At 44.4% G+C, this 25723-nt stretch overlaps 2 protein-coding genes across 10 annotated transcripts in view; one reads left to right on the top strand and one right to left on the bottom strand.

The window, feature by feature from the left end:
• Positions 1 to 1209: 1209 nt before the first annotated feature.
• POLR1E (RNA polymerase I subunit E) lies at positions 1210 to 21819 on the top strand. The gene is made up of 12 exons (XM_082468706.1): positions 1210 to 1399; positions 1967 to 2070; positions 3265 to 3341; positions 5070 to 5155; positions 8753 to 8811; positions 9597 to 9741; positions 11779 to 11886; positions 12518 to 12614; positions 14134 to 14267; positions 19329 to 19410; positions 20191 to 20322; positions 21478 to 21819. The coding sequence occupies exons 1-12, from the start codon at positions 1324 to 1326 to the stop codon at positions 21635 to 21637; spliced, it is 1260 nt and encodes a 419-aa protein (XP_082324832.1). The 5' UTR covers positions 1210 to 1323; the 3' UTR covers positions 21638 to 21819.
• The window catches only part of FBXO10 (F-box protein 10), an 83094-nt gene continuing 69992 nt past the window's right edge, over positions 12622 to 25723 (bottom strand). For 4 of the 9 annotated variants that reach the window (XM_082468586.1, XM_082468590.1, XM_082468589.1 and 1 more), the window contains one exon: positions 12622 to 13530. In XM_082468586.1, coding sequence (XP_082324712.1) covers positions 13324 to 13530 — 207 coding nt within the window. In that variant the 3' untranslated portion in view covers positions 12622 to 13323. Of the gene's footprint in view, positions 13531 to 22906; positions 23358 to 25723 lie in introns of those variants that run through there. The other 5 variants (XM_082468587.1, XM_082468594.1, XM_082468591.1 and 2 more) reach the window with 2 other exon arrangements.

Raw genomic sequence — 25723 nt, 5'->3', positions numbered from 1 at the left:
AACATGTGATTCTGGACAAGATCTTTTGCTATAAAAACATTACTGGGACAGTCGGTGACCTTAAATGGGGCATGATGATTATATGGTAGTAATGCAGCAATGTTAATTTCCTGATTTTGATGGCTGTATTGTAGCTATTTAGGGATGTTCCTGTCTGTAGGAAATACTATACATGATCTTCAGGGGTGATGGGGCATCAGGTTGGTAACTCATTCAAAAAAGTTCAGGGCAAAAAAAGTTCTTTGCACTGTACTTGCAATGTTTTTGTAAGTTTGAGATTGAGTAATTAGAAAAGAGTGATGTGCTCAGGCAAAGGGGAGCTCAGGTGTTAAGGTTATTCGGATCGTGTTGGAGGTATGTGTCGGGGGAGAGGATGAGTCTCGAAAGAAGGCAATTTGGAGAACAGAGATTAGTCAACATGGTTCTTTCCCTTCAACAGTATTTGTCTTTGACTGGGCAAAAGGGGCCCTGGCTTGGGTCCATGCTCAAAGGCCCTGCAGGCCCTGCTTTGACCCTCCTTTTGTTCTAATAACTCCCCATGTAGGAGGGAGGGTTGAATCCACAGGGATGAAGGAACATGCCCATCAGATTAGGTTTCCCTTCTAGTTCACCCCAGAATCCTTGAGCCTGCTGGGCCTCTCCCCCTGGTCCATCCTCGGAGGGTTGATTGAGCCACAGTATGCACGTCTAGACCCGAGAACTGATCATGGCCCTGTTTACAGGATTGTGGACCAAGTTTTGGGGCCTAAGGACTGATGTCCAGGTGTGTGGAATGAGGTCCTGGAGAACTGCTGTTCTCCGCAAGTCGCCACATTTAGCTGGAGCTCAAGGATTGCCTATCAGAGAATTCTAAATTTGAACTCGGACTTTCAGATCTTAGTAAGACATATTTACACCGTAGTTGAGATAGACCATACCCTACCTAGACAGTGCTGAGGAAGAAACCCCGCACAACGTTTAGGCAAGACTTGTATGCGCTGCTCACCCTAGAGGTACCCAGCCTGAAATGCGCAGGCCGAGTGCTGGGCCAATCAGGTGCTGCGCCTTGGAGAGGCCGGCGGAGGAGGGAGCGGGACAGGGTGAGGATGGAGACCACGCCTCTCCGCGCGGAGGGGCGGGGCGAAGAGTGGGCGGGGATGGCGCGCCTCCGAGCTCAGGGAAAGAGCGGGGCGGTGCCTGCTGGGGGCGGAGTCTCTATGCGTGCAGGGCGGTGCTCGGCGAGGCCACGCCTCTTCCGGCCCGGAGCGTTGCCTCCGCGTGTGCTTAAACGCGTTACTGGCCCCGGCTGTTTTAGTTACTGGGCTTGGCGTCTGGAGAGGCGAGATGGCGGCGGAGGTGTTGCCGAGTGCCAGGTGGCTGTACTGTGGAGAGCCCGACGAGAGCCAGAGAGCTCTACTGGGTAAAGACTGCGAAGCTGGAGCAGAGTTCCCCGTAACTTCCTCCCCTTCCGCTTCGGTACCGCTACAGCGCTCCACTTCCCACATCCGTCGGGTGCCCGTTCCCAGCTGGGCCAAGATCCCTTATAGTCTCCCCCACTACTTGGCGCTCGGCCAGGGCTCCTCTGTCATCGCACCATCTTTCTGGTACCACCTCCCACCTGGATGAGGAAATCCTAGTTACCCCCTCTCCAGGGCCGTATGTACCCAGGAGCCCGTCATCTCCTCACCCACCAGGTCTCACACCTGCTCTATTTCCTTCTCTCTACTGGCCAGGAATTCCCTCTGTCTTTCTAGATTTGGCCGAGGTGTCCTCAGTCAGCCCCATTCCCCTAGTTATTCCCTCCTGTCAGAGCCCCTCCCCAGCCCCTCTTGCCACCTGGACCAGGACCTCCTTCAGTCCCCCTTTGGGTCAGGACCTGGGTTCCTTGCCATACCCATTCCTCCAGTCACTCCCTCCCGTTGACAGTCCATTTCCTCCCCACCATACTCTTGTGCTCTCATCTCATTCTTGGGCTGCAATCTTACAGTCCAGTTCTCCAACGGGAAGCTACAGAATCCAGGCAACATGCGCTTTACCTTGTACAAGAGCAATGACTCCACAAACCCCAGAAAGAGGAGTCAGCGGATCCTGGTAAGTGCTGCCGTGGCCCGTCGCCTCCACTCTTCAGGCCTCAGGAGGCCTCCTGGGTGTGGGTGGAGGTAGGAGTGAGTGAGTGGAGAAAAGGGGGGATAGCAACTTTGAGCCCCAGCAGGCTGGGGTATGGGGACAGGTTCCACTGAGTTTCACACTTGTGGTGAAGTGCTAGCCTTTTATTCATTTGTTCATTCAACAAGCATTTATTGAGCCCCACTGTGGCCCTGGGCTGTAAGCTGCTAGGGAAAGAGCTAAGTGAGAGCTGGCACCACTCTGAGGGAGCTCGTACTCCAGAGCAGCGTTTCTCAGCCTCAGCACTATTGACATTTTGACCTAGATAATTCTTTGATGTGGAGGCTCTCCTGTGCAGCACTGGATGTTTAGCAGCTTTCCGGGCCTCTACCCATTAGCTACCAGGAGCACCTCCCAGTTGTAGCAAACAGACTGTCAGACATGCCTAGATATCCCCAGAGGGGTAATTCCCTGGGTTGAGAAGCACTGCTCTAGAGAGGTGAGAACTGGATGTGAGGGACACTCATACAGAAATAGATAAAGCTCAGGGTCCCTGGGAGAGAGAGTACAGAGCAGGGCGGAGTGAGCTCAGTCAGTGAAGTCTCTGCTTGCTAGAATGTCTTCCTGGGGGAGGGTGCATGGGAGCTGAACTCTGAAGGATGGAGGAGGGTTTAACAGCTGAAGTTAGTACTCCAGGTGAAGAGGATAGCCAGGACAAACATGGGGAAGCAGGAAAGCTTGGCTCTGATTAAGGAGTGAATTAACCATTTCCACGGTCCTGAGAGCATATAAGGAGCAGTCATGATAGAGGAGAGCAAAGAGGTTCAAGAAGGGCTTGGACTTTGGGGTTGTCTGCAGAATCATTTTGTTGTATGCCTCTAAGTGCTGAGAGCCCCGGGCCCATCTTCCAAGTCCTGTGGTACAGCTCCCCCAAGAACTTCTCAGACCAGCTAGAAGCCAGCACTACCTGGGACTTTTCAAAGGTCCTCTTGCCTTTCCCGCAGGGATACCCCAGATTCACTTAGAGATAGTGGAGCTGGATCATCTCAAAGAGGCTCTCGTTCTAATCCACCTGTGGTTTGGATTCTAAAGCTTCTGCAAATGTGGAAAAGGGAGTCAAGATATTTACTATCTTTCAACATTGGCTGTAATGGAGCTTTCCCCGCCTCTACATTTTAGGCAGCTGAAACAGACAGACTTTCCTATGTGGGAAACAATTTTGGGACTGGAGCCCTGAAATGCAACACTCTCTGCAGGTAGGGACAGGGGAAAGGGATTGTGGGAAGCCGGGGGTGGTGGTGGTGGCACTGGCACTGCTCTTCTCTGTCTTTATTTTAGGGGCAGTGGGGGAAATCTAGAGAGATTTACCAAGTTCCTGTGTTCCCAGACCCCGGGGCCCTCACACCAGCATGTAGACATTCCTGAAATTGAAAAGTGACTTACATTTGTTTAATTTCCTGAAAACCTCATTCATTTGTAATCTTAAAAAAAATTTTTTTGTAAATTAATTAATTTATTTTTGGCTGCATTGGGTCTTTGTTGCTGCACACGAGCTTTCTCTAGTTGCGATGAGCGGGGACTACTCTTCATTGTGGTGTGCGGACTTCTCATTGCGGTGGCTTCTCTCGTTGCAGAGCATGGGCTCTAGGCACACGGGCTTCAGTAGTTATGGCACGCAGGCTCAGTAGTTGTGGCTCACAGGCTCTAGAGCGCAGGCTCAGTAGTTGTGGCACACGGGCTTAGTTGTTCCGCATCATGTGGGATCTTCCCGGACCAGGGATCGAACCCGTGTCCCCCATTGGCAGGCAGGTTCTTAACCACTGTGCCACCAGGGAAGTCCCCAAAATTGTTTTTAATTGAGATATAATTGACATATAACATTATGTTAGTTTCAGGGGTATAACATAATGATTCAATGTATGTATATATTGCCAAATGGCCACTACAGTGTCTAGTTAACATCCACACATAGTTACAAAATTTTTTTCTTGTGATGAGAACTTTTAAGACTTACTCGCTTAACAACTTTCAAATATATGTTACAGCATTATTTTCTATAGTCACCATGCTGTACATTACATCTCTAGGACTTACTTATTTTATAACTGGAAGTTTGTACCTTTTGACCACCTTCGTTATTTCTGACCACATCATTAACTCGCAGTATTCTTTGCTTATACCTATCTTGTTCCCGAAAGACAGCTGTCTCCACTAATTTGGAATGTGTGATCAATAGGCCAGAGTTTACCAGAAGTCTGCCTTGGAACTAACTACAAGAAAAGGATTTGGTAGTGTCCAAGGCTCCAGAATTTCTGTCTAGCTCTGGAAAGATTACTGACTTGGGGCAATTCTGCCCTTTACTGACCCCCAGTCTACTCCTTGGTACAGTGAAGATTGTCCAGCCTGAGTAGTCTTAAGTGTCAGGGGTTGGCATGATGCAGTGTCCTTGTGAAGATAGCCATCAGTGAATCACAAACAAGCCCCTTTCAGGGTCCCCCCTGAACCACCCTGATAGAAGTCAGATTAGTGTGTATATGCTTGAAACTTTTAATTTTTATCATCCCTTTACAAAGATTTTCTAGTTTAAACTGGTCTTCTCATAATTACCGAGGTCTTACTTGTCTTTGCCTCCATAGAATTTATACGTGCAGTAAATTGTAGTGTTTAATTCCAGATTCTTATATTCCAGAAGGGTTTCCCACTACAGCAGTGAGCCCAAATGTGATGAGCTACAAGAATCACCTGGTGGCTCCCCGCCCCCCGCTGCCCCCGGAGCCTCTTCATGAACGCTTTCCTCCTTTCCCTCCCCATGCAGAGAATTGGCTGCTATAGGGGATTATTGTTACTCATGAGCAAGTGATGTCTTCCTCAGGTGTATTGGGGCAGAAAGAAGGTTGAGAAGTTTAAAGTGGAAAAAAGGAGGTTGTATAAACAATACCTTTTGAATAATCCATTGTCACTGGTATTATTCCTTCTTTATTCAGGCACTTTGTGGGAATTTTGAACAAGACCTCTGGCCAAATGGAAGTATATGATGCTGAATTGTTCAATATGCAGCCGCTGTTTTCTGGTAGGTCCTAGTCATGAAGGCTCAAAGAAATGCTGAATATTTTAGGTTTGCTGGATGAGTCGGTTTGACGTTTTGATTTGTAAAATACATTTTGTAGCTATTTTTTAAAGGTTCTTTTTTTCCCATTTGAAAAAGTTTTAAAAGTGCTTTTACTCAGCAAATATTTATTGATAACCTACTATGCTCCAGGCACAAGTTAGGGGCTGTGAATATAGCAAAACAGACAGATCTGTCCCTACAGTGTTTACAGACTTAAGATCAGGAAACTAATCTTAGTTAAAGCAAGTTGAGCACTGATCAGAGCAGAGTATTGGAGGGCATATATGATATTCTTTTCCATCGAGGGCCTTTCTTAATTTTTAGTTGTTCTAGTTGGGGTAGAGGTTTAAAATTTTTTTTAAAAATTTATTTATTTTATTTATTTATTTTTGGCTGTGTTTGGTCTTTGTTGCTGTGCGCAGGCTTTCTCTAGTTGCGGTGAGCGGGGGCTACTCTTTGTTGAGGTGTGCAGGCTTCTCATTGCGGTGGCTTCTCTTGTTGCGGAGCATGGGCTTCAGTAGTTGTGGCACGCGGGTTCAGTAGTTGTGGCTCACGGGCTCTAGAGCGCAGGCTCAGTAGTTGTGGCACACGGGCTTAGTTGCTCAGCAGCATGTGGGATCTTCCTGGACCAGGGTTCGAACCCGTGTCCCCTGCATTGGCAGGTGGATTCTTAACCACTGCACCACCAGGGAAGCCCTGGAGTAGAGGTTTTAGAATCTCTGGTAGATGATAGAAGTTGCTTACAGGTTAGACAGTAACTTCCAGGTCGATGCAAAGTCTCTACACTTTCTAATTTGGGAAGAGATCCATTTTCTCTCTAATCCACTGGGAGAAGTTACAATACTTCTCCACTTTGGCATTTTAGAATGTTTAGGGCTAGAGTGGGATCTTCCAAAATGATAGATAAGAGGGTCAAACTCAAGGGGCTCCTGTTCCTAAATCTTAAATACTGAGAACCATGGTAGGGGAGGGAGTTAGATAAGGATCCTTAGGATCATTGTGAATCTGCTTCATACCTTCAGAGGCATTAGTTCTAATAACTTCATTTTCTCAAAGCAGTGGTCTCAGCCCTTTTGAGAATCTCATAAGGACCTGGACCTAACTCCTAGAAACATACGGAATTTACAAAAAATGTGAGATTTTGCATATAATTTTAAAGGGATCTTGCATCCCAAAACCCAGCTGTGAATTTCCTAGGGGTCCATAGTCTCTAGGTTAAGAATTCCCTGCTTTGCAAACAAATATAACTGCACATAAGTTATCCGCCAAATGCTCTTCTATATTCTGAAGAGGCAAAGAAAATTGTTCATTAATTTGTTGATTAAACACGTTTTTGTTTTTACAAGTAAAAAATTTGTAAATATTGGTTAATTCTAACCAGCATATATCAAAATACGCACAACATTTATTGGGTCCTTACTATGCTCTGGGCACTGTTCTAAGCACTTTCAATGCACTACGTCATTTACTTCACATAACAATCCTGTGGGGTAGGTATTATATTCCTTTTGTTTAATCAATGATGAACCTCGCCCAGAGGCTAAGTGACTTTGGCAGGATCGTACTGCTGGCGTATATGAGAGACCTGGGATTTAAATGTGGCATGGTCACTCCAGAGCTTGTGCTTCTGTCCACTAGATTATATTGCCCCTTACATGAATGCTCTGTGGGAGATTACAGAGCTTCATGTAAATAATACATACCTCATGTTTATGCCTGCTTTTAGGTCTTAAAAAAAATTTTTTTTTAACTTTTTAAAAAAATTGAAGTACAGTTGATTTACAGTATTTTGTTTCAGGTGTATGGCATATGATATATATATATTTTTTTTTTTTTTGGCAGATTATATTCCATTATAGTTTATTACAAGCTATTGGGTACAATTCCCTGTACTATACAGTACATCCTTGTTGCTTATCTCTTTTATGTATAGTAGTTTGTATCTGTTACTTCCATACTCCTTATTTGTACCTCCCCCACACCCTTAGTAACCATAAGTTTGTTTTCTGTGTCTGTGAGTCTCTTTTTGTTTTTTTGTTTTTAATTTATTTTAATTTATTTTTGGCTGCGTTGGCTCTTTGTTGCTGCACATGAACTTTCTCTAGTTGCGGCGAGCAGGGGCTACCCTTGTTGCGGTGCACAGGCGTCTCATTGTGCTGGCTTCTCTTGTTGCAGAGCACGGGCTCTAGGCGCGCAGGCTTCAGTAGTTGTGGCTCACGGGCTCAGTAGTTGTGGCTCGCAGGCTCTAGAGTGCAGGCTCAGTAGTTGTGGCGCACGAGCTTACTTGCTCCACGGCATGTGGGATCTTCCCGGACCAGGGCTGGAACCCGTGTCCCCTGCATTGGCAGGCGGATTCTTAACCACTGAGCCACCAGGGAAGCCCTGTGAGTCTGTTTCTGTTTTGTATATACATTCATTGGTATTTTTAAAAAAATGTCTTGTCTTTCTCTGTCTGACTTATTTCACTACGCGTAGTGACCTCCAGGTCCATCCATTTTGTTGCAAATGGCAAAATTTCATTCTTTTTTTTATGGCTGGGTAGTATTCCATTGTGTATATATGTATAATGGCTAGAATAAACCAATATTTACAACTTCTTTACATATAAAAACAAAAATGTGTTTAATTAAGAAATTAATGAACAATTTTACATACATACACAATGGAATGTCCTCAGGGTGTGGTGGCCGCTATTACCTTGATATGGGGTGTGGTTGGTGTTGGGGGTCTAAAGCCCAAGGAGTGTGTGAGGTGGTCCTTCCTTTCTGCTCCATGGCTGTCAACACCCTGTCAGGGGCAGGGGCTGCTCCCCAGCTGCTAGACCCAGTCTCCTTCCAGGGGCTGGTTGGCCCAGATCCTGTACCAAGCTGTGGTGCAGAGTGAGCCCATGCAGACCTTCTCTTCCTTTCAGATCCCTCTCAGGGCGGGGCGGGGGGTGGGGGGGTCCCGACCCTACTACCTGGTTACGTGGAAATCTTTCTTTTTTTTTTTTAATTTAATTTATTTTTTTATACAGCAGGTTCTTATTAGTCATCCATTTTATACACATCAGCACGCTTTGGTTGTATAGGAATTCTTCTGCCGGTTTCTAGTTAGTTTTCCGTGAGAATTGTTCCACATGTAGATGTATTTTTGATGTATTTGTTGGGGGAGGTGAGCTCCAGGTCCCCCTCTTGATCTCTCCTCCTTAGGTCTTTTACAAGGAGGGCAGAACTATATACTGGGAAGAGCGGAGGACTTCGTTTCTAATCCCATCTCTGCATTGCCTGGGGCAAGTCATTTCACCTGGAGGCCTCATGTTTCCTTATTTGTGAAATGAAGGGCTTGGATCCATGACCCCTTCACTTGACTCTAATTTATTCTCCAAATCCTCTAACTGTATACTGAAGCTTCATACTAAATGTTCACAGTATACACTCATGTTAAGCTCTGGGAAGTCCTGTACTAAAGAAATCTGTTTTTCTTAGATTAACTGTTAAACAAATATTAAACACTATTACGGTCTGTAGGCCTTAACAGTTTGCTTTCTTTTCTTTGTTTTTGTTTTGTGTTTTGTAGATGAATCAGTTCAGAGTGAATCGATACTAGAGAGTCACACCAAATCTTTTAGAGAAAAGGTAAGTATGACAGAACTAAGATGTGAGACCTAAAGCGAGTTCCTTCCAGGCCTTGGGTTTCTCCATCAGTAAAATGAGCTGGTTGAACACAGGGGTCTCCCTAGCTGCTCCCAGCTCATTCAGTCTGTGGTTCTCTGGACAGTTCCTACTTGCAGAGGCCTCCTTGGCCTCACAGACTGCAGACCTCCTCTCTGGACCAGCTATACACAGCTCTGTGCCAGTGTCTGGAACTGGTTCTCTGGGCTGTAGCATAACACTTATTTTCAGGATTTAATCCAAGTTTCAGAAAATATTGGAAGCCTGGAAACTTCACATCAAGACAAAGTAAACTTTAGGATTTTCAATGTAGAAGCTTCCTACGAAGCTCATCTCACCCCAGGATGGCAAACTGATTGAGTCTCCAGTGCTGCCTGGAGGGGAGTGAAGCTGTCTTCAGGCTCAGAGGGAGAGTGAGTGATCTATTAGTAATGTCTGTTTTCGGTGTAGGATTGGAAAACCGGTAAGCCATGTGCCCCAGATTTACCAACCCTAAGTCTAGTCTTTTTATTTTACAGGTGAAAACACTGTTGATTTATAAATAACTCATTACAGTTTATAAAGCAAGTACTTCAAATCTCTTAATATCTTTTGGTTCTTAAAACAAGCCTATGAGGTAGTTAGGTATGAGTCAACCCAATTTACAGAAGTGGTATTAATGGCTCAGAGAGGCTGTTTACCCGTAGTCACACAGCTAGGAGTAACAGTGCTCAGCCTGTTCCCAGTGACCAAATTTGTCTTTTGCACAGATGGATTCTTGCATTGAAGCCTTTGGTACCACCAAACAGAAGCGGGCTCTGAACTCCAGGAGAATGAACAAAGTTGGCAGTGAATCTTTGAATAGTGCAGTGGCTAAAGCTGCAGAGAGTATAATCGATACAAAGGGTGTGACTGGTAAGCAGCTGGAACTTGGGGTAAGAGGCTGCTGGTAGAAACAGCTTTCCCTTCTCTTGAGATCTTTCACCTGCCCCACAGATAGAAGTGATGGGAGTTAGGGCTGGATTCCTTCCTGCTTCTCCCTGAGGGCCTTCTTAGGAACAGACTGGAAATCATAAGAAACATCTGACATGGCCTGTTCTCAGTGAGCTCACAGTCGAGTAGAGGAGACAGACATGGGAACGGTTATGTGCCCTCTGTGTCCTTGGTGCCAGGGCTACAGCCTGCAGGGCACAGAGGAGGGAGACGGCCTCAAGTTTCTGTGAGTTACAGGGAGGTTTTAGTCAAAAAGGCTGATGTGATGATGATGAGCTAGCCTCTAGAGACACTTTGAGGTCACTGGATCTTTTTCTTTTCCTAAATTCTTCAGCAGCTTGAGTATTAAATTATATTATTTAAAATGTGTAACGTGTTTAGTGTTCAAATGCATTATAAGAACATAAGAGAAAGTTATATATATATGAGAGCAGTTTTTCTATTAAAATGGAATTTTAGTAAGTTTTAGAAAATCTTTCCATACCCGATGATTATATATTTTCCTATGTTGTCTTTCAGTACTTTCACAGTTTAACTTTTTGCATTTACAATTTAATGATGATTTTTTTTTTTGGTCTATGGTATAAACCTAATTTTATATTTTCCAAATGATTAGCCAGTTGTCCCCAACTCCATCCTTTCCTTTTGTAAAAAATGATTTAAAAAATCATCTGTATCATTTTACCATTCTTTTTTTAAAATTAATTAATTAATTAATTTATTTATTTATTTTTTGGCCGTGCTGGGTCTTCGTTTCTGTGCAAGGGCTTTCTCTAGTTGTGGCGAGCAGGGGCCACTCTTCATCGCGGTGCGCGGGCCTCTCACTGTCGTGGCCTCTCTTGTTGTGGAGCACAGGCTCCAGACGCGCAGGCTCAGTAGTTGTGGCTCACGGGCCCAGTTGCTACGCGGCATGTGGGATCTTCCCAGACCAAGGCTCGAACCTGTGTCCCCTGCATTGGCAGGCAGATTCTCAACCACTGCGCCACCAGGGAAGCCCCTGCCACATTCTTAATTGTGTTCTCGCTCATCATTCTGACTGGCTATTCTTGTAGCAGCATCAGGTCCTTTTGATTGTAGTAGCCTCACCTTCCAGTTTGTTGTCTGATAGGGCAAATTTATCCTCCATCCTTATTTTTCACAGATGTACTGGTTATTGTAGCATGCTTTTTTATTTATTTATTTATGGCTGTGTTGGGTCTTTGTTGCTTCACGTGGGCTTTCTCTAGTTGTGGTGAGCGGGGGCTACTCTTCCTTGCGGTGAGCGGGCTTCTCATTGCGGTGGCTTCTCTTGTTGCGGAGCACGGGCTCTAGGGCGCGCAGGCTCAGTAGTTGTGGTGCACGGGGTTAGTTGCTCCACGGCATGTGGGATCTTCCTAGACCACGGCTCAAACCCGTGTCCCCTGAATTGGCAGGTGGATTCTTAACCACTGCACCACCAGGGAAGTCCTGTAGCATGCTTTTTTTTTCCAGGTGATCTTAAGAATTATTTTGTCAAGTTCTCTCAAAATCCAATTGGGATTAATATGGGGAGAATCAGCATCTTTATAATATTATGTTTTCCCATCCAGGAACATAGAAACATGTCTCCATTTAGTCAAAGATATACTTTAATGTCTAAGTAAATTTTTCAATTTTTTTTGTTCAGTTTACTCTCAGCTACTAAAGGACATTTAAAAAGAAAAATAATTCACCCATTTTCCCATCATTCTACAAGACCAACTATTACAATTTTCCTGTTTTCTTCTCTGTTCTTGTCTGTGTGCATACTTAATTCTTACATGGTTATTTCTGTGTGATAGTTAGCTTCATAATTTGATTTTTCTTTTTCACTAACAATTTGTGAAGTTCAGATGAGGGGGTTCCAGGCGATGATGATCTTGAGTGCACGGGTTGCAGAGTGTGGGGGAACTTGAAGCCGAGCAGGGTGACACTGACACTGACTCTTCCTTTGTTGAAAAGCCCTGGTCAGTGACGCCATCCACGATGACTTGCAGGATGACTCCCTCTACCTCCCTCCCTGCCACGCTGATGCAGCCAAGCCTGAAGACGTGTATAAATTTGAAGACCGTATCCTTTTTGTGGGAGAAACACCACCTCATTTCCCAGGTTGGGATATGCTCACAGGAGTGGCATGGCCAGGCTCTCTTGAGGGTGTCAGTGGTCCTGTGATGCTCATAGAAGCTCGCCCCAGACTCTTGCAGTTGCCCCAGCGCTATTGCTGGGAAGTCAGCGAGGCTCCCTCACTAGCTGAGGCACCTGCTGCAGCAGTGGCCTCTCCGGCCTTGGGATTCAAACCCATCCCTCAGCAAAATGCAGAATGCCCATGGTTCAGCCTTGTGGGGGTCACCTTCCGTGAAGAGTCAAAATACGACTTTTAAGTTGGCCAGTGTCCAAAGTCTAGGGCAGACTGATTTTATAAAGAAGGGTTGGAATGTAGAGTTTCCATACTTGTGGTTCTAGTCAGATGGAAAGTCCCTGCAGTGGCTTTGTGATAAGAGAAGGCAGAAAGCCCAGGCAGGCAATGAGCTCTGGGCTGGGAGCCTGGAGAACTGAGTCCTGAAGCTCTGCCCGGACATACTGTGTGATCTTCCCCTCTCTAAGCCTCAAATTTTCCCATCTGTAAAATGTGGCCGATATAAGATGATCTAGCTAGTTGGATGTTTCCATTTTGGTCAGGTTGTTCTTGACCTACAACTAGTTCTTTCCCCTGCGGAGTATGACGCTCTTCAGAGCCCATCTGAAGCTTTCAGGAATGTCACTTCAGAAGAAATACTGAAGATGATTGAAGAGAACAGGTACCCGACTTGGGCAGATGGAGTGTCTGGGGAGTGATGTTGGGATACAACAGTAGTCAGACATGAAGCAGACCTTGGGTGTTAGTCAGTGAGGATATACGTCTGTTCAGCATTTGAACGTGAACAAGCTAGTGTTTTCTCAAATGGTTGAGCTCCCAGGCCTGTTGTCCCAAGGCTGTGGGTGGCTTTCAAGGGAGAGAATTGGCCTGTGAGTACGTGGAACCTGTGACTGGGCAGAGGGTGGTGAGGCCTTGTAGTCTGGGGCTGGGAAGTGGAGCTGACCTGTGTCGGTCCCACCCCCCCAGCCAATGTTATGCTGTTGCCGATTGTCACTGGTGTGGCCCAAGTGCTGGCCTGGGAGTAGGTGCCAGCTGAAGTGATGGTTTATCTGTGGTGATGTCCTGAGTGAGCTTTTCTAAAGTTAAATTATGTATTTTAAATATAGTATATTTTAAATAATTCAGAGATGATTTCCTCTCCTCCCTCCACCCCCCCACCCCCACTTTTTGGCTTTTAAAACAGTTTTTTTTTTTAATGATGATGAGGTTTTTTTGCTTTTGAGTTTTTTCTTTCAATAATTTTATCTTGAGAAAATAAAAAGTTGTCAACCCTATGTTGGTTCCCCCAATTTTCGTTTGGAAATTTTACTGGTCAATGAAATCCAAAGTCTTGGAAAATACATGTTTCCCTCTCTCCAAAGAAGTGGTCTTTACTGGTTCTTCATTGTCTTGATGTGATTGTGGCTCAGGGGCAGGTGCAGGAATGAGTTCTGGGCTGGGAGTCTGGAGAACCGAGTCCCCATCTGCCTGATGGACTGTGTGATATTCCCCTGTCTGAGCCTCAGTTTTCCTATATGTAAAATGAGGCCGATACAAGATGATCTTGAAGAGCCTTTTATCGCTGCGAGTTCATGATCCTGATAGTGGTAGAACAACAGTATGTAAAAATAATAGCCAACATTGATGGAGCTCTTACATGTGCCAAGCACTGCTTTCCCTGTCTCATTTAATCCACAAAAACCCGTAGGACAAGGGTACTATCATTGGCCTTAATTTACAGGTGAAGAAACCAAGGCAGAGATGTTCAGAAGCTTGCCCAAGCCACTGCATGGCAGAATGGGGATTCAAACCCAGATAGTTGAGAGGCTGTGCTCCAGACCACCACATAAGGATTGGGCCCACTATGGCCCGAGTGCTGAGTCTGGCCCACTGCCTGTGAATAAAGTTTTATTGTAACGTAGCTTCAGTCATTTATTTATATGTTATCGATGGCTGCCTTTGCATTACAATGGCAGTGACCATGTTGCCCACAAAATGTATAATATTTGTTATCTAGACCTTTACTGTTCCTGCACTAAATCATGCTCCTCCTATTATAAGGAGCTGGTTGGATGGCCCTTCCTCAGCTGTTGACTGTGTACCAGGTGTGAAGGGTACCTGCTGTTTTCATTGTGAAGGAGTGAATGGCTCCTGACAGAGCCGGTCTTAACACATTCCTCCTTTTCCCTCCCTTGTTTTAGTCACTGCTCCTTTGTCATAGAAGCGTTGAAGTCTTTGCCATCAAGTGAGGAGAGCCGAGACCGCCAGGCCCGGTGCATATGGTTTCTGGACACTCTCATCAGATTTCGAGCACAGAAAGTGATTAAGCGGAAAAGTAAGTCCATGCTAGACATTTTTTTTTTAAATTGACGTTTACTTGATTTATATTGTTAGTTTCAGGTGTACAGCACAGTGATTCAGTTACATATGTATTTATACATATATATGTTCTTTTTTCAGATTCTGTTCCATTATAGGTTATTACAAGATACTGAATAAAGTTCCTTGTGCAAGGAACAACAACAAGGACACTAGGTCCTTGTTGTTTATTTTATATATAGTAGTGTGTATCTGTTAGTCCCAAACTCCTAATTTATCCCTCCCTCCCCCCCTTCCCCTTTGGTAACCATAAGTTTGTTTTCTATGTCTGTGAGTCTATTTCTGTTTGGTAAATAAGTTCATTTGTATCATGTTTTTAGATTCCACATATAAGTGATATCATATGGTATTTGTCTTTCTCTGTCTGACTTCACTTAGTATGGGAATCTCTAGGTCCATCCATGTTGCTACAAATGGCATTATTTCATTCTATTTTATGGCTGAATAATATTCCATTGTATATATGTATACCACATCTTCTTTATCCATTCATCTGTTGATGGACACTTAGGTTGCTTCCATGTCTTGGCTATTGTAAATAGTGCTATGAACTTTGGGGTGCACATATCATGATAGACATTTTATTCTAGTTAGTTTCAGTCTGTTATTTGTCTATAATTCTTAGACTAGCTCTAGTGAGAGAGGAAATGGACATGTCTTTCCATGTCTTTATTTATAACTGTGTAACAGTGGGATTCTGATTGGTACTGCTGACATGCTGAGAGAACTTACAAAGCCCTTTCCTCGGAAAATAGGGTCGGGTTGGATTATACGATTGCTCAGAGCTAACATTCACTACTTCTGTGTTAGGCAAAGTTGAATATCCAGTCAAATCAAATGAACGTTTTAAGGGACAGTTAGACAAAAATGGGGGAAGAAAAATTGGCCTTGCTTGTGAAGGCTTGTGGCACGTTGTTGTGTCAGCTATTTCTGACTGGGAGAGAAGTCAGTTTCTGCTAGTAACCCGTGCCACCGATTGCCAGGGCATGGGTGGCTGCCACACACTCACATCCACCCAGAGTCAGAAACCCAGAGGGAGACACCTGTGGTTTTAGGCATAAGGTGCTTGCAGTCGTGTTCCTGTGATTGGGCACCCAAGGGTCTGTACAGACACACCTCGTTCTATTGTGCTTCACTTTATCGTCCTTCATAGATATTGTGTTTTTTACAAATTGAAGGTTTGTGGCAACCCTGTGTTGAGCAAGTCTGTTGGCGCTGTTTTTCCAAGAGTATCTGTTCACTTTTGTGTCTCTCTGTCAGGTTTCAGTAATTCTCACAATATTTTAAACTTTTTCATTGTTATATTTATTATGATGGTCTGTGGTCAGTGATCTTTGATGTCACTACTATGACTCGCTGAAGGTTCAGATGATGGTTAGCATTTTTTAGCAGTAAAGTATTTTTTAATTAAGATATGGACTTTTTTTATCAGATGGTTTTTATTCTTCAATTTGTTAATGTGGTGTATCACATTGATTGATTTGCGTATATTGAAGAATCCTTGCATCCTTGGGATAAATCCCACTTGATCGTGGTGTATGATCCTTTTAATGTGTTGTTGGATTCTGTTTGCTAGTATTTTATTGAGGATTTTTGCATCTATATTCATCAGTGATATTGGTCTGTAATTTTCTTTTTTTGTAGTATCTTTGTCTGGTTTTGGTATCAGGGTGATGGTGGCCTCAGAATGAGTTTGGGAGTGTTCCTTCCTCTGCAATTTTTTGGAAGCGTTTGAGAAGGATGGGTGTTAGCTCTTCTCTAAATGTTTGATAGAATTCACCTGTGAAGCCATCTGGTCCTCGACTTTTGTTTGTTGGAAGATTTTTAATCACAGTTTCAATTTCATTACTTGTGATTTGTCTGTTCATATTTTCTATTTCTTCCTGGTTCAGTCTTGGAACGTTATACTTTTCTAAGAATTTGTCCATTTCTTCTAGGTTGTCCATTTTATTGGCATAGAGTTGCTTGTAGTAGTCTCTTAGGATGCTTTTGTATTTCTGTAGTGTCTATTGTAACTTCTTCTTTTTCATTTCTAATTTTATTGATTTGAGTCTTCTCCCTCTGTTTCTTGATGAGTTTGGCTAATGGTTTTATCAATTTTGTTTATCTTCTCAAAGAACCAGCTTTTAGTTTTATTGATCTTTGCTATTGTTTTCTTTGTTTTTATTTCATTTATTTCTTCTCTGATCTTTACGATTTCTTTCCTTCTGCTAACTTTGGGTTTTGTTTGTTCTTCTTTCTCTGGTTCCTTTAGGTGTAAGGTTAGATTGTTTGAGATTTTTCTTGTTTCTTGAGGTAGGCTTGTATTGCTATAAACTTCCCTCTTAGAACTGCTTTTGCTGCATCCCATAGGTTTTGGATCGTCGTGTTTTCATTGTCATATGTCTGTAGGTTTTTTTTTTTTTTTTTTTTTTTTTGGCCACGTGGTGTGGCTTGCGGGATCTTAGTTCCCTGATGAGGGATTGAACCCGGGCCCCGGCAGTGAAAGCGCCGAGTCCTAACCACTGGACCGCCAGGGAATTCCCTGTAGGTATTTTTTGATTTCCTCTTTGATTTCTTCATGATCTCTTGGTTATTTAGTAATGTATTGTTTAGCCTCCATGTGTTTGTGTTTTTTTACATTTTTTTCCCTGTAATTGATTTCTAATCTCATAGCGTGGTCAGAAAAGATGCTTGATATGATTTCAATTTTCTTAAATTTACTGAGGCTTGATTTGTGACCCAAGATGTGATCTATCCTGAAGAATGTTCCGTTGGCACTTGAGAAGAAAGTGTAATCTGCTGTTTTTGGATGGAATGTCCTATAAATATCAATTAAATCTGTCTGGTCTATTGTGTCATTTAAAGCTTCTGTTTCCTTAGTAATTTTCTGTTTGGATGATCTGTCCATTGGTGTAAGTGAGGTGTTAAAGTCCCCCACTATTATTGTGTTACTGTCGATTTCCTCTCTTATAGCTGTTAGCAGTTGCCTTATGTATTGAGGTGCTCCTATGTTGGGTGCCTATATATTTATAATTGTTATATCTTCTTCTTGGATTGATCCCTTGATCATTATGTAGTGTCGTTCCTTGTCTCTTGTAACATTCTTTATTTTAAAGTCTATTTTATCTGATATGAGTATTGCTACTCCAGCTTTCTTTTGGTTTCCATTTGTGTAGAATATCTTTTTCCATCCCCTCACTTTCAGTCTGTATGTGTCCCTAAGTCTGAAGTGGGTCTCTAGACAGCATATATATGTATCTTGGTTTTGTATCCATTCAGCGAGCCTGTGTCTTTTGGTTGGAGCATTTAATCCATTCACGTTTAAGGTAATTATCGATATGTCTGTTCCTATTACCATTTTCTTAATTGTTTTGGGTTTGTTTTTGTAGGTCCTTTTCTTCTCTTGTGTTTCCCACTTAGAGAAGTTCCTTTAGCTGTTGTAGAGCTGGTTTGATGGTGCTGAATTCTCTTAGCTTTTGCTTGTCTGTAAAGCTTTTGATTTCTCCATCGAATCTGAATGAGATCCTTGCTGGGTAGTGTAATCTTGGTTGTAGGTTCTTCCCTTTCATCACTTTAAATATGTCATGCCACTCCCTTCTGGCTTGTAGAGTTTCTGCTGAGAAATCAGCTCTTAACCTTATAGGAGTTCCCTTGTATGTTGTCATTTTTCCCTTGCTGCTTTCAATAATTTTTGTCTTTAATTTTTGCCAATTTGATTACTATGTGTCTCAGTGTGTTTCTCCTTGGGTGTATCCTGTATGGGACTCTCTGCGCTTCCTGGACTTGGGTGGCTATTTCCTTTCCCATGTTAGGGAAGTTTTCGACTGTAATCTCTTCAAATATTTTCTCAGGTCCTTTCTCTCTTCTCCTTCTGGGACCCCTATAATGCAAATGTTGTTGCGTTTAATGTTGTCCCAGAGTTCTCTTCGGCTTTCTTCATTTCTTTTCATTCTTTTTTCTTTATTCTGTTCTGCAGCAGTGAATTCCACCATTCTGTCTTCCAGGTCACTTATCCGTTCTTCTGCCTCAGTTATTCTGCTATTGATTCCTTCTAGTGTATTTTTCATTTCAGTTATTGTATTGTTCATCTCTGTTTGTTCTTTAATTCTTCTAGGTGTTTGTTCTTTAATTCTTCTAAGACTTTGTTAAACATTTCTTGCATGTTCTCGATCTTTGCCTCCATTCATTTTCTGAGGTCCTGGATCATCTTCACTATCATTAGTCTGAATTCTTTTTCTAGAAGGTTGCCTATCTCCACTTCATTTAGTTGTTTTTCTGGGGTTTTATCTTGTTCCTTCATCTGGTACATAGCCCTCTGCCTTTTCATCTTGTCTGTCTTTATGTGAAAGTGGTTTTTGTTCCACAGGCTGCAGGATTGTAGTTCTTCTTGGTTCTGCTGTCTGCCCTCTGGTGGATTAGGCTATCTAAGAGGCTTGTGCAAGTTTCCTCTGGACATTGTTTCTTAATTTTCATTTTTAATTAATTAATTATTGGACACTTTTTTTTAGACCTTATACTGTTGCATACTTAATAGACTACAGTATACTATAAACATAACTTATACGCACTGGGAAACCAAAAAGTTCACGTGACTTGCTTTATTGCAGTGGTCTGGAACCAAACCTGCAATGTCTCTGAGCTATGCCTGTACTCATGTTTTTCACTATTTGCTTAATTCTTATTTTCACATTCCAGTCTCCCTTTCTTTCCCTCTCCCTGGGCTTTCTCCACAATCTGTTTTGCTTTCTAACATCTTTTGAACTCTGTATCTTTAGGCCTCATTGGAGTCTGCTTTTCTTTCCTGTCACCACCCTGTCATGAACATCTCTTGTGCATGTATGGTCTGCAGGCTGAAGCACACTTGAGCACATGTTCATTTGAAAGTGGCTGTTCTGTTTCACAAGCCCCTTCTTCTCTTCCCACATGCCTCTGTTTATTCCAGTGGCCCAACTGTTGTCCTCTTTTCCCAGCTCATAGGTGAGGTGTGTCCTGAGAGTTTTGAAAGAAAACGATCAGACTCTATTTTGTCTTGTAGGTGCCCTGGGACCTGGAATTCCCCACATCATTAACACCAAACTGCTGAAGCAGTTTACCTGCTTGATCTACAACAATGGCAGGTCAGGGGGCTTGATTTCTCGGCTTCTGCCTGGAAAAAGGAGAAAGCAGGACAGGGAGGGTGGTGAGAGTGGGGAGGGGGCTTGGATTGCAGTCTGTGTCCACAGAGACACTGTGCTGAAGAGGGCACTGCCATTTGGAGGGCTCCTGGGGTCAAGTGAGTTTAGGCAACACTGTAGTACAGACTCTATCCCTTTGGGAGAAGCTCACGTTAAAGGCTCTGGGAAGTCCTGTAACAAAGACTTCACGTCACACTCTTCTTCCAAGGACCTCTGCCTAATGTCCACGGAACTACTGTTGTATGGAGAGGCAGTGTTGCAGGAAAGGGCAGGCCAGTGGGATGACTTTGAGGAAAGCGCCCCAAGCAGCACACCTGGGCTTCCTTCCTGCCACTTGCGTGCAGTGTGTGTCCTGCTCTGAGTGTGCTTGGAAGAATCAGCGGCAGCTGAGTTTGGGATGACTGTTTTCCCAGCAGCCCTGCTGAGCAGGCCGGGAAGATGGGGAGGGTCCTCGCCAGTGCGAGGCTCTGACTGTGCCTGGGGAAGGTGTGGCCTTCTCTGTCCCCTTGGAGGGACACTGGCATGGGCTCACTGCTCCACTGTGCGTGAAGGCTTGGGCACCACAACGGGACAAGGGATGTTGCTCTAATTCCTTTTCTTCTCCCCGGGATGAGAAGACATTTTGAATGCATAAGGGAACAGGCTTGGATGTTTTTCCTTTGCTTTTGGAGAAATCATCTCGGAGTTTAATTTTGCCTCTCTTTTATTGCCACTGATTTGCAGTTTGCGGAACTTAATTTCAGACTCTATGAAGGCAAAGATCACCGCCTATGTGATCATACTGGCTTTGCACATAAACAGCTTCCAGATTGACCTGACAGTGTTACAGAGGGACTTGAAGCTCAGTGAGAAAAGGTGAGCACAAAAGAAGAAAAAGCTCCCTTAGGGCGCTTTGATGTAGTTCTGGTACTGCTGGAAAGCATGAGGCACTGTCGAGGGACCTGGGGACAGTTTTCAGATGAATGAATAATTGATTGAATGGATGGGCAATCAGACATTACCGCGTGCCTTCGCTTTGCTAGGCACAGTACCAAATCTGTCATGATATCTCAGTGATGTCGCTAAGAAACAGTGGAAGAATCTTTGGTTCAGAGAAGTCAGTGACTTTCCCAGGGTCACACAGCCAAGAAGGGGAATAGTTGGGCTTCAAACCTGAGCCTTCCATCCCTGTGTAACTGAGCAATCTCCAGTCTCCAAACTGCTGTCTCTGGGAAGAGGGACTCTGTATGGTCCCAATGGGGTAACCTAGGGGTGGAAGTTATATAAGAGAACCCCAATTTCAGCTTAGCATAAAGCACTTTTCTCAGAGTCAGATGGAAGGAGCTGCCAGGGGGTTGTCCAAGGCAAGGCAGAGCTGCAGTTTGGCAGGGATGTCACACTTGGGCTTCTCTGACCTGACTGGGAGGGTTGGCAGAGGTGGCAACCTTTAAGGCCCTTTCTAGCCCTGCTAGAAGGGATTCAGACTGAGTAGGGAGCAGAGCCTCCCAGGATGCTGAACTGTGGGGTATATTGGACTTTGTCAGTGATTTAGGAGCATCTGACCTCCAAGGACCCTGATGGTGTTTCAGGAGAGCCTAGGAAAACACCCTTATCTGGACTCTTCTAGCAATCCAGAGAGGGATTATTCTGAGGGCTCCACAGATGGCATTCTCATGAGTAGTGAGTTTGAACATACAAGTGAAACAAATACCTGAAGTCTGTAAAATTCTAGCAAGTGCTCAATCCTTGCTACAAGAAGTAAACACAGTTATCAGTAGGATCTAGATAACCTGGTTTTCCATCATTTATATAGATATTTTTTAATGGCAACACATTAAAATGGGAATCTGATGGCTCTCGGGGGGATCTTGTCTGCCTCTCTGCTGGGAGCTTTGCCCCTTGTGGCTATCTTGGGAATTCTGTCTTCATGGCCTGGAGCACGAATGTGCTGCCCCCTCCTGCCAAGCCTCCCTGAGTGTTCACATTGAGGAGACTCTCCATTTGTTTTATGTGTTTGTGTTTGTTCCTTAGGATGATGGAGATAGCGAAAGCCATGAGGCTGAAGATCTCTAAAAGAAGGGTTTCTCTGGCAGTGGGCAGGGAGGAGGATCACAAACTGGGCACCCTGTCCATCCCACTGCCCCCAGCCCAGGCCTTGGACCGTCAGTCAAAGCGGAGGAAAATCACCTAGAGGTGTGCTTTCCAGACAGAGCATTTTGGCCACATCATAGGCACTCCTTCTATCCATTTGCATTTTTATTTGTAAAGAAAGAGGGATAAAGAAGCCGTGCTTTGGCACGGGTATGAAGCCAGAAGCCAGCATCTCAGTTGTGCTGGTCTCAAGCAGAAATATAAAGTGTTGGCCCTATTGGACTCCATCTCCCTCCTTTGGTGTCGCTGTGGTTGTAAATGGCAGATGGTTCGTGTGTGGGATGTGGGAGGCTGGGCCTGGGGTAGGCCGAGGCAAAAGATCTCACAGGCTGAACCTTGGACTACATCTGACGGATAAAGGTTAATAAAGAGAAATGTGAAGTGCTGTGGAAGGCCCAGTGGAGGAGTACGTGGTGAGGACAAAGGCCAGTAGGGCTGGAAGAGGAGGCTTCAGGTCACCAATGTGATGGGCTTGCCAGAACAGACTAATTTAGTTCCGGACTGCTGAAACAGAGCAGAGCCAAATCAGAGGAAATGATTAACCCACTTGCTCTGCCTGGCTCAGGCCACACAGAGGGCAGGAGTCAGCTCTGAAAGCCACGTTTTTGAGGGGAGTGAATCAGTCAGAGTTCAGTGCAGAAAACAAATGGTCCTAGATATTCTTAAGGAGAAAGGAGTTTAATACATGGATATAAAGTACTATAAAATTGTTAAAGGGTTGCAGGAGCGGAAATCAGGAGGTTGCTACTGGAACTGCTGAATTCAAGAACACAGCTGGGGTGGCCAGCCAGGCATGAAGAAGCCACTTGAATTCATGAAGCTACTTGAATTCAGCTGCTTCTTGAACTCATGAAGCTGGCAACTTGACACTGAAATTCTGGTTCAGCCACCCATGCTATCAGTACCCATGCTGTACCTCCTTGCTTGTCAGCACAAACAGCCAAAAGATTAAGAGGCTAGCTTCCATCTTGCTTCCTTCTTCTCTGAGTACATATATAGGAACTTAATTTGCAACTAGAATCCTAGCAGCAAGGGAGTCTTGGAAATAGGTTTCAACCTCTAGTTACAGGAAGCCATACCAGAAGCCGATGGGAAGGGATGCTGACTGCCACCAACGTTATCTGCCAGGGGGAGATGGAGAAGTCAGTGTCCAGAGGGGTGCTGTGAGGAACGGGACTATGACATGGAGAGACTTAGGTATGTGGCTAATGCTCAGACTCGGCTCTATTTTTTTAAAAGAGAAGGTGACTATTTAAAAAAAATTTTTTTAAACATCTGTGTTTTTTATTTATTATTATTATTTTTTAAATTTAATTTATTTTATTGGGTCTTCGTTGGGTCTTCGTTGCTGTGTGCGGGCTTTCTCTAGTTGCAGCAAGAGGGGCCTACTCTTCGTTGCAGTGTGTGGACTTCTCATTGCGGTGGCTTCTCTTGTTGCGGAGCACAGGCTCTAGGTGTGCAGGCTTCAGTAGTTGCAGCACGCAGGCTCAGTAGTTGTGGCTCGCGGGCTCTAGAGCGCAGGCTCAGTAGTTGTGGCACACAGGCTTAGTTGCTCCGCGGCATGTGGGATCGTCCCAGACCAGGGATCGAACCAGTGTCCCCTGCATTGGCAGGTGTATTCTTAACCACTGTGCCACCAGGGAAGTCCCCCAGACTCAGCTCTTCAAGGTTCTTCTGAGGCAGTGGGAGCAGCTGAGGTGTGTGGTGCTCGTGCTGGGGGCCAGGGGCAGTGGAGGAAGGAAGACAGAATCCAGCTCTCTCTGAAAATGAGAAAGGAGGAAGTTTACACAGCAGCTGGGACATCCGTTAGGGAATACATGGTAAAAATGGGCCTTGGATGACTCATTCAGGACAGGTGATCCTTATATTTCTTTGAGCACTGGGATGTGGTTATCAGAGCCACTTCTATGGCAAGGCCAGGCTTAAAGTGCACATTTTCCATGCTCTTGTCTGGCTTGTCCCCATTTGTATCTGATCCTGGGTAGTGGGCACTTGTAGCATACTTGATCTCCCTCCAGCAGAGATGTGAGCAGGAAATCTAAATGCCTCTTGTTTTTCTTTACCTAAGCTGTTGTGAAAATCAGGTATGTGACTCTGCATCAGAAAAAAAATAATATCCTGATCTGTCTCTGGGAAAAGAATTCCTAGTGTGCTTATGGCTTAAAATGTGTTTTCATGCATACTTTTTAGATTCTGATGGTTTTGACACCTTGAGGCTTAATTTCCAGCAGTGATTAGATCACAGCATGTGACCTGGCCTCTGAAGAGCCTCTGTCCTAGTGGGGAAGCAGCTTTCTTTAGTCACTCACAAAGAGGAGTGATATTGATGGGGAAAAGCCTAGGATGGTAAATATACAATTGATCCTTGAACAACATGAATTTGAACTGCCTGGGTCCACTTATACATGGATTTTTTTCACTAGTAAACACTACAGTACCATGCAAGTGGTTAGTTGAACCCACAGATGTGGAACGGATATGGAGGGCTGACATAAATTATATGTGGATTTTTCAACTGCATGGAGGGTCAGTGCCCCCTAACCCTTTGCATTGTTCAGGGGTCAGCTGTATACTTGTCCCGGGTGACAACAGAATTGTAGGTGATGCAGTCCCAGAGGTTGACTGAAACGCAAGTTTCTGTTATCAAGGGGTTTGGGGTCAGAAGGCTCAAAAGAGGGTCCTTTTCAACAAGTCTCGTGAGAGGGTGCCTAACACAGTGCCTGGCATATAAGCACCAGTGTCTGTGGAATGAATCATAGTGCATGAGCTGCACCTTCTTTCCTTGGCAGAGCTATTAGGCAGTAAACATTTGTAGAATAATGGGATCATACTAGGTTTTTTCTAGCTCTAAAACCCCATTTATTTACTGATATTCACAGAGGATTCCTTGATCCAACCAAGTTATTTGCCATAATGTTGCTTGATGACCTCTTTGAAGAAAAAGAGACTGTGGGCTAGGTGCTTGTACCTTTAATAAGATTTGCAGTTTGTGGAATAACTTACGGGTGTTAACAGAATGAAGTCTGTTCCCTGGAGGGAAGTTTCTGTGGCCCTGACCTGCTGGACATTTAACAGTGATGAAGTCAAAGAAGGTGTATTTAACATACCTGCAGAGGACCCAACCTGGAAATAGCTAATTAGGTAAAAATTTTTAAAGTGCCTTCCTTTAAGAAGACAGATCAACCGACTTTTTCAATGCAGAGGATTCAGTGCCACCATGGGGATAACACAGGTGGGTAGGTGGGTAGGAGAGCATGGAGGAAGGGCACATAACTAAGATTTGAAGAGATCAAGGAAAGTGTTCCATGGAATGATGATGAAGTAGGATCCTGAAGTATGGGTAGGATTTAGCCAGGGAGACAGATTTTTGGCTCAATTAAGGAAAAAATAATCAGATGGAGTAGATTCTCTTGGGTGGGTCTGGCCTGTGTGGGAGAGCAAGCCCTGCACAGTCAACCAATGCAGGCTACTCAGAGCAGTCTCCTTCCAGATGCTTCCCCAACCATGGAAGAGCTAGGGTAGGATAGGTGTTCCGTGTTCCTCCCACTTCTGCCTCCAAATGACGTGGCGGAAGATGGGCACTGTATGTGTGTGTGTCCCAGCTATTCCTATTACAGAAGCCCTAGGTAACAGCCTTACTCATACGTCTTCTGTATACAACCTCTTAACATTTGATAGGGAACGTTCAACTCCTGGCCTTGACAGGCATCACCACTCAGAACTCAGTTCCTTCTGGGGAGAGCAATCGAGATGGCGGAGTAGTAGGATGTGAAGCTCACCACCTCCTTTCACAAATACATCAAAAATGCATCTAGGGCTTCCCTGGTGGCGCAGTGGTTGAGAATCTGCCTGCCAATGCAGGGGACGCGGGTTCGAGCCCTGGTCTGGGAAGATCCCACATGCAGTGGAGCAACTAGGCCTGTGAGCCACAATTACTGAGCCTGTGCGTCTGGAGCCTGTGCTCCGCAACAAGAGAGGCCACGATAGTGAGAGGCCCGCGCACCGCGATGAAGAGTGTCCCCCACTTGCCGCAACTAGAGCAAGCCCTTGCACAGAAACGAAGACCCTACACAGCCATAAATAAATAAATTAATAAATTAAAAAAAATACATCTACATGTGGAAAG

This window comes from Balaenoptera physalus (genome assembly GCF_965194825.1).
Source record: "Balaenoptera physalus genome assembly, chromosome: 7".
Lineage (NCBI taxonomy): Eukaryota > Metazoa > Chordata > Mammalia > Artiodactyla > Balaenopteridae > Balaenoptera > Balaenoptera physalus.
This window is presented reverse-complemented; position numbering and strand designations above follow the sequence as displayed.